This window comes from Rhododendron vialii, chromosome 9a, assembly GCF_030253575.1.
Source record: "Rhododendron vialii isolate Sample 1 chromosome 9a, ASM3025357v1".
Classification (NCBI taxonomy): domain Eukaryota; kingdom Viridiplantae; phylum Streptophyta; class Magnoliopsida; order Ericales; family Ericaceae; genus Rhododendron; species Rhododendron vialii.
The window spans coordinates 4,472,435-4,480,058 of record NC_080565.1 but is presented as its reverse complement, the minus strand read 5'-3'; the positions used below and the strand labels follow the sequence as shown (position 1 = coordinate 4,480,058).

Below are 7,624 nucleotides of genomic sequence, written 5' to 3'. Positions count from 1 at the left end.
GCGTTGTGGAGATGAAGCGGGAACATGCGATTCGCCGTCATGTTAACTTGAGCAATTAAGCCCAACTTTGCATCCTGAATTTGACAAACTCCACCTTTGATAGAAATCTCATATCCCTTTTCTTGCAACTGACCCACACTAAGCAAGTTAGACTTTAAATCTGGCACAAAAAGAACATTAGAGATAGTGTGTGTGAGATTTCCTTTAGGCTGGACAGTTACACTTCCTTTTCCCATAACAGCCACCGTGGAATTGTCGCTGAACTTAACAGTGTTGCAGAAAGATTCATCCAAGTCAGAGAACAACTTCTTATCCCCACACATGTGATTGTTGCAGCCAGTGTCTAAATACCACATGTTCTGTTGGGTTTCTTCCTTCACGTGACACACCATTAAAAGAGACACTTCTTCTTTTTTTTCTGCAAAGTTAGTTCTTTCGCTACTTTGTCTATTCAAATTAGTACGGCATTCTGACTAATAATGACCATACCTATGACATTTGTAGCATTCAACATTGGACTTGTCTGCTGACTTTGGTCCATAAGAAGTTGAGTGATAACCACCACGTCCTCTTCCTCTTCCTTGAAATTGATTCTCTTGATGCTGATGATGTTGTTGGATTCCACGATCATTGTTGCCTCTGCCTCCTCGACTTCGACCTCTGCCTCTACCGCGTCCTCTATCAGCTCTACTTGGTGTAGAACGATTTTCTGATGAGACCTTCAATGCTTGTTCCTTTTTATCCTGTTGGTTAATTTTTTGCTCATGAACCAACAAAGAACTCTGTAATTCATCAATTGAAAGTTCATCAATATCATTAGCTTCTTCTATGGAACAGACAACAAAATTAAATTTTGTTGCCATGGATCGAAGAATCTTTTCAACAACGGTGACGTCGGTGGTCTTGTCGCCATGGATCCGCATCTTGTTGACGATTGTCATCGTTCTTGAAAAATAATCTGTAACTGACTCTCCTGATTTCATTCGAAGTATTTCGAACTCTGAACGAAAGGCTTGAAGCTGCAGCCTCTTTGCCCTTGCTGATCCTTGGGTACTTCTTCTTCATAGAATCCCAAATATGCTTGGCGCTGTCCTTGCAAAGAATGGTTTCCAAGATTGAGCGATCAATAGCTTGGAAGAGATAATTCTTTGCTTTGAGATCTTTCAACTTCAGCCCTTCAAGCTCTGCCTTTTGCGCATCTGTCAGCACAACACCTTCGGCTGGTTCTGCTACTCCAGAAACAACCACCGTCCAGTATTCTTTGGACCTTAAGAAGTTCTCCATGAGCATGCTCCAATGATCATAGTGACCATCAAAGCGTGGAATGGCTGGCTGCGCAAAAGTTTCTGAAGCCATCGTTTTCTTATGCTGCTGCACAGCGGGAAAACAGGTGAAGTAGAAGTAAAGCAGTAAAGCTGCTGCTATACCCACTCTTTATCTCACTTTTCTCACTCGGTGGCTCTGATACCACTGTTATAACTTATGACAGGAAGAAAAGAAGCTGAAAATTGAACGTACAATTTATTCATAAGACCCAACAACTTAAATAGAAGATTACATGAACTAGCATACCACTAATTTAGGAACCAACTAACAGCTGTACCAGAAAACAAGGAACTGAATCGAAATAGATTATCCCACTACTAAGACTCCTATAAATCTGGTAAAGCAACAACCTCCTAAAGACTAGGACAATCAAAGACTTATTCAAATTACAAAATAAAACCAAAAACTTAACAATAATTACCTTACTAATTTCATTTGGATCTCTATTTGGCAGTGACAATTGATGGCGGTAAGAGTCGGTATGATTTTGGCAATTGGATCTCTCTGCACAAAAGTACTTCGTCGGCAAGCGGAGTAGGTGGATGGGCTCGTGCTTTCGAACTTCAAAAATGTTACTCACATAACAATTCAAACACAATACCGAACATAACCTCTCACATACATGTGGGCTCCACACACACTACTATGTGTGGGCCCCACATGTATGTGAGAGTTTGTGTTTGGTGTTGTATTTAAATTGTTGAATGAGTAGCATTGTTGTTCGAACTTTCTCGTTGGCAACTGAAGTTCCATGGAATCGGAGGGACTGTAGTGCACCCGCCACACTACACGGTGTAGTGCGGCCAATCCGACTGTCCATCTCGGCAATGGACGGCTCGGATTTTCATCCAAACAATAGACGGCTAGGATTTGTAGGAGTTCGGATTAAATCTAAGCCATCCGTGCCGAGATGGACTGTCGAATGTTTACGAGATCTACTTCCGAAAATGCTTCACCTTTCCATTCATCTACTCCGTGTTTGCTTTGGAAGCCTCAACTCAAGTAAACCCCATGGGCCTGATGCGTTAAGTCTTTTTGGTCCAATAAGTGTCTTTTGATAGTTTTTATTTATTTATTATGATTGTTAGTAATAGGATGTCTTTTAGTATTTAATTAGGTTATTTTTAATTAGTCCAGCACCCTAAATAGTATCTTGTTACAATTTGGCATAGTGATCATACAGTTTGATACGTCTCATAACTTTTAATACACAAATTTCTAACTTTTCAGTTATATAATTAGTATCATTTTTATTAGGAATCGTAAAAATATGATAGATCTCGTAATTTTGTAGTACTAGAATTTATAATATTTTCACTAAGAATCATAACGATTTAGTGCATCTCGAGACTTTTATGCTAAAAGCTTGCAACTTTCAACAGTATATAATCCATAATAATGAATTCCACAATCAATGCGTAAGAAATATGTTATTCAATTTGGTAATTGATCAAGATGGTCTTGTAAATTGAGTATTAAAAAACGATTGGTAACAATCTATTGAGTAATCGAATACGTAATCCATTCTGTAACTGAGGCAAATTTAGGCAGATTTGTCAATCAGTTAATAAGATCCACAATCCAAAATAAAATAGTCCAAATTTCAATAAAGGAAAAATTATAGTTTGCCCCCTTTAACTATCACCCGGTCACATTTTGCCTCCTCCAACTACTCAATCCAACACTTAACCCCCTTTAACTATTATTTCACTGCCATCCAAGCCCTTCTGTTAGCTATCTGTTAGAGTTTAGGATGGAAAAAATTTCCAGGCCATTATTTATTAAACCCAAGGACCAAATTACCCTCTTCTTCCCTTTCAAGCATACACAACCATCTCAAATTGAAATTACCAGACTTTACACAAACCTACCTCTCTCTCTCTCTCTCTCTCTCTCTCTCTCTCTCTCTCTCTCTCCATTGATTGTTTAGGAATCTAATCAGAATAGCAAACCCACGTAATTTCCAATAGCAACTAACGAAAACTACAAAGAAAACGAAACCTCCATAGAATTCAGTCTCACAATTCGTAAGATTTTGATTTTTTAAAAAAAAACATAAACCAAAGATAATACTGTTGGGAATTTTTTTTAAAATCATTTAATCCCACTCACAAACGGAAGCGTAATTTGAAAAATTAAACACGCAAGAAACAAGACATAAAGAGAACCAAGGAACATCCACGGGAGATCAAAACAGTCCCAAATGTTGTGAATAAACTACTGAAAATTAGGACCAAAGACTGCACTTGAAGCTTTCCCTTTTCACCGAGAACACACTGCACACACGGTTTCCTCTTCTCCACTGAGAGCACCAACCCACAGTGCACCACCTCTTCTCTGTTTCTACCTTTGCAGCACTCACACACAAGCACTAGTCTTTTCGGGCCAAACAAAATTGGACCTATTTTCATGAGCAAAAAACCCAACAAATACTCCTACAGAAAAAACAGATACACAAAAGAAATACACATCCACAAAGAAACAGAGAGTACTGAAATTAATCTGCCGAGAACAATCGCTATGCACCTGTACATAAGTGTCCCAAAAAATTTGCAACCTTGTGTCTCAAAAAATGGCAACATTTTGCATATCATATCATAATCTGTTACATAAGTGTTCCCAAATGATCAAGACACACCAACAATAAGTTGGCAGCAAAAAAACTTAAATAGCCATAAACTGGTCCACATGCAAACTTAGATAGCAATAAACTAGGCAAAGTACTTGATTAGAAGCAAAACCAACAGGCCCATATTAAAAAAGTAATACCAAACAAAAACTAGCAGCTCCATAAACTTTCAATTGACTTCTAAAAGGCTGCATATCCATCAAGTGCCATTCCTGAGTTGGGTGTAGACGTGGGGACTTGAGAACCTTGAGTTAGTGCCATGTTTGATAAGCTTTATGAGTGGCCAATTTGGACAGTAGCACCACCTTTTGAGCTGCCCACTCCAGCTGAAAAATACACATATCCATAAGTGGTGGACCTCCTTTGCATCTGCATCAATTATAATATTACTCAAGTTAATATGCATTTTTTTACAAAGTAAGGTTAAATAACAATGGTAGTGATATACCATTACAGAATCAACTTCAGTTGTAGGCCTTGTGTGTTCATATGTGATCATTGAACTCTCTTGAGTAGGTGTTGGTCCTTGGTATCTCCCCCTTGCTTGGCTTCTTCCTCTGCCTCTTGCTCTTCCCCTTACTTGGCTTTTGCCTCTACCTCTTCCTCTGTTTGACTCAACACTAGTTCCAGCCCTACCTCTTCCTCTGCTTGACTCACAACTAGTTTCAGCCCTACCTCTTCCTCTGCTTGACTCACCACTAGGTCTGGCCTTTCCATGTCCCTATCCTCAAAGAACTCAGGAAACTCCACTTTACCCTGCTCATCAGAATTCATTGGAGTATTTAGGTCATCATCCTCCACCTCTTGTATGTCAGGAGGTAATAGGTTTGATGGACCCTCTCCACTCCCACTTCCCATGTTGAAGGAAAAAGGTTCAGAACCACCTATAAAGGTCTCTCTCACCTGTTTTGTTCTAATTTTGTCACGTAAATCATACAGCTCATCTCCATCTCCAAAGAACTCGAGGTCACTACTACCAATACTCCCTCTAGGACTGGTTGGATCTGCCCCACTTTCACTCTCATTGCCATCACTTTTTTCAATGTCACTATCCAGATTTACCACATCATCGACCACATTTAACTCTACATTCTCCTCATAAATAAATATAGTTTCTCTATCATTATGAATAGCAAACATGTCCCACACCTTATTAGTCTTTAACTCTCTCAACCCACCATCCAAATCACAATCAGGGAGCTTAGAATTAATATATGTTGCAATTTTCTGAACACCCTAAGTCCTTAATCATGCTTATCATCTCAAAATACGACATTAGGTTTTTGTCTACATTTCTTATGAATTCAACCTTGCCCATTGAATACTTTTTTGTTGGCACATTCACAAAGTAACCCATGGTGAACCTCAAACACAAACATTGCACCAGACATCCTAAGAATCCAGTAAGCAAATCAAAAAATAAACAACTTTAGCATGCAATTTTTCATTATTTAAGTAGCAAGTGGTAAGTAAACAACTAATTAAAACTCATAAGTCAAGGATATCCAGTATACAAATTAAAAAACAAAACTTTAGCATGCAAGTTTTCAATATACAGGCAGCAAGTGGCAAGTAATCAATTAATTAAAACATATAAGTCAAGGGATACAAAACACTACTTTACTATTCTCAACCACTTTTTTGGCCGACATATGCACAGTAGTGTGTATATATAAAGTAGATATATAAAAGTATGCCACCAATAAAGCATTCAATAGTCAAACAATACTAATAACTCACTTTACAACATTCAATAGTTCACAGTAATTGCCGAGAAAAAAAAATTAGTTCAAACGAATCTTACCTCCAAAATCAGATGCCCTTGACCACCGTAAATGATGATCAACTTCTATTGTGGAAAAGGTACTGGAATTTTTTCCATAGGCAGTCGAAATTAGGGTTACAAGTTACAACTCAATGAATGGCGTATTAGGATATATATATATATATATATATATATATATATATATATATATATATATATATATATATATATACACACACACACACAGAGGTACAAAAATGGAGGGAAAACTCTAGCCAATTTTAAGGGAAAGGTTTTAGAGCTGGGGAAAACATATTGTGTTAGAGCATCAGCAGTGGAATAAGTAAATGTGAATAATCAAAGCATGCCATATCAAATTTTGATTATCCATTTAGAAGTTGCTAAAGTTAGCAATGTCAAATCCCACATTGGTTATTTTTTACCCATAATCAAAACCAATAGGCCTTACAAACTTTTTTTCTTCATGTCACGCATATTTTTTGAAAAAGCGGTTTTTGAAGGGAAAAAAAAACAGTTTATGTTAGAAACAGTTAAAAAAAAAAGTTTTTCGAAACAAAAAACAGTTTTTCAAAACACACTTTGTTCACTTAAAAACTGTAAATACAATTTTGAGAAATTTTGAAAGAATTATATTTACACAAATAGTTTTGAAAGTTTAAAAACTATAAATACAGTTTTTTAAAAATAGATTTTGTGTAAAAAAAAATAGTTCTTCATAAAAGAGTTTTGAAATTTCAAAAACAGATTTTTGAAAACACACTTTATTTACTTATAGTTTTAAAAATTTTTGAAATATTTGTTTTTGTAAAAAAAAAAAAGTTTCTGAAAAAAAAATCTGAAAGTTACAGTTTTTTAAATTATTTTTTGAAAACATTGTAGCGAGAGAGAAGGTTTTTGTGTAATGTTGGTGTCTTTGATTGAGAGATAAAATTTGATTATTGACAAAATATTGCTAGTTTTGATTATTGAAGAGCCAAAATTTGATGAGTTGTTAAGAAATTACTATGTTTGGTTATTCCAATATGAGCACTTTTTTGATCCAACATTGCTAACTTTAACAATTTTTTGTTTTGCTTATTCCACTGTAGATGCTCTTAGGGTTGGGGAAATCGTGTAGGAGTATCGTGTATAACCTATCTATATTGTGTAAGGGTATTTGCATAACTTTGCTCAAAACGTTAACAGTTAAAGGGGTGGCAAACAAATAATAGTTAAAAGGGGTTAGTGTTGGATTGAGTAGTTCGAGAGGGCAAAGTGTGGCCAAGTGATAGTTAAAGGGGGCAAACTATAATTTTCCCTTCAATAAAACTAAGAGGACCACATAAATTTTCTTTATTTCTAGCATTTCTGCATATACATAACATTAAAAACCCTTAAAAAAAGCATGAATGTTACTTCCAAAGTGAAATAATCAAAGCAAAATGAATAAATGCAAATTCAAAAGTGGACCCATGTAGAACCCCACTCTGGAATCAAATTTGTCAGCCTACCTTCTAGAACTCAGAGAATCAGATCATAAATAAAGTGCAAATTATCATTTTTCATCACCAACCAACAAAGTAGTTTCATCAATAGCCAGTTTAGGTGGACTCTGGCGGCAACGAGAGAGAGAGAGAGAGAGAGAGAGTATTTGATCGAGGTGTAGCCGGCCAATGAGGCGAAGGACGGGAGGCCGTCGAACGGACCTGTTTACCGCAGTGTATTCGTCAAGGACGGGTTTTCCGCGCTGATCGAAGGCATGGACAGCTGCTAGGACATTTTCCGGTGAGGTTTTTGAACTTTTCTCCGGCGGCAAAGAGAGAGAGAAGTGGCTGTGCTCCAGATTTATTTTTGGTCTAGAGTTTTTCTATATGACAGTTTATATAGGAGAACATTTTTGTCTT

At 36.8% G+C, this 7,624-nt stretch overlaps 2 protein-coding genes across 2 annotated transcripts; both read right to left on the bottom strand.

Annotated features, from left to right (window-relative positions):
• Positions 1-294: 294 nt before the first annotated feature.
• LOC131299925 (uncharacterized) lies at positions 295-1,651 on the bottom strand. The gene has a single exon (XM_058325502.1). It carries the CDS (start codon positions 981-983, stop codon positions 474-476), a length of 510 nt encoding a protein of 169 aa, XP_058181485.1. The 5' UTR covers positions 984-1,651; the 3' UTR covers positions 295-473.
• Positions 1,652-4,023: 2,372 nt separating this feature from the next.
• LOC131299521 (uncharacterized) lies at positions 4,024-7,481 on the bottom strand. The gene is made up of 4 exons (XM_058325111.1): positions 7,435-7,481; positions 5,281-5,347; positions 4,404-5,191; positions 4,024-4,324 (listed from the first exon to the last, which is right to left on the bottom strand). Exons 1-3 carry the CDS (start codon positions 7,479-7,481, stop codon positions 4,532-4,534), a joined length of 774 nt encoding a protein of 257 aa, XP_058181094.1. The 3' UTR covers positions 4,024-4,324; positions 4,404-4,531.
• Between the last annotated feature and the right edge of the window lie 143 nt (positions 7,482-7,624).

Coding starts and splice junctions, on each gene's coding strand:
- LOC131299925 (XM_058325502.1), bottom strand. CDS start 983: ATGAAATCAGGAGAGTCAGTTACAGATTATTTTTCAAGAACGATGACA.
- LOC131299521 (XM_058325111.1), bottom strand. CDS start 7,481: ATGCCTTCGATCAGCGCGGAAAACCCGTCCTTGACGAATACACTGCG. Junction 5,348..7,434: donor TCCTTGACGAATACACTGCG/GTAAACAGGTCC, acceptor CTGGATTCTTAG/GATGTCTGGTGCAATGTTTG. Junction 5,192..5,280: donor GTGAATGTGCCAACAAAAAA/GTATTCAATGGG, acceptor TTAAGGACTTAG/GGTGTTCAGAAAATTGCAAC.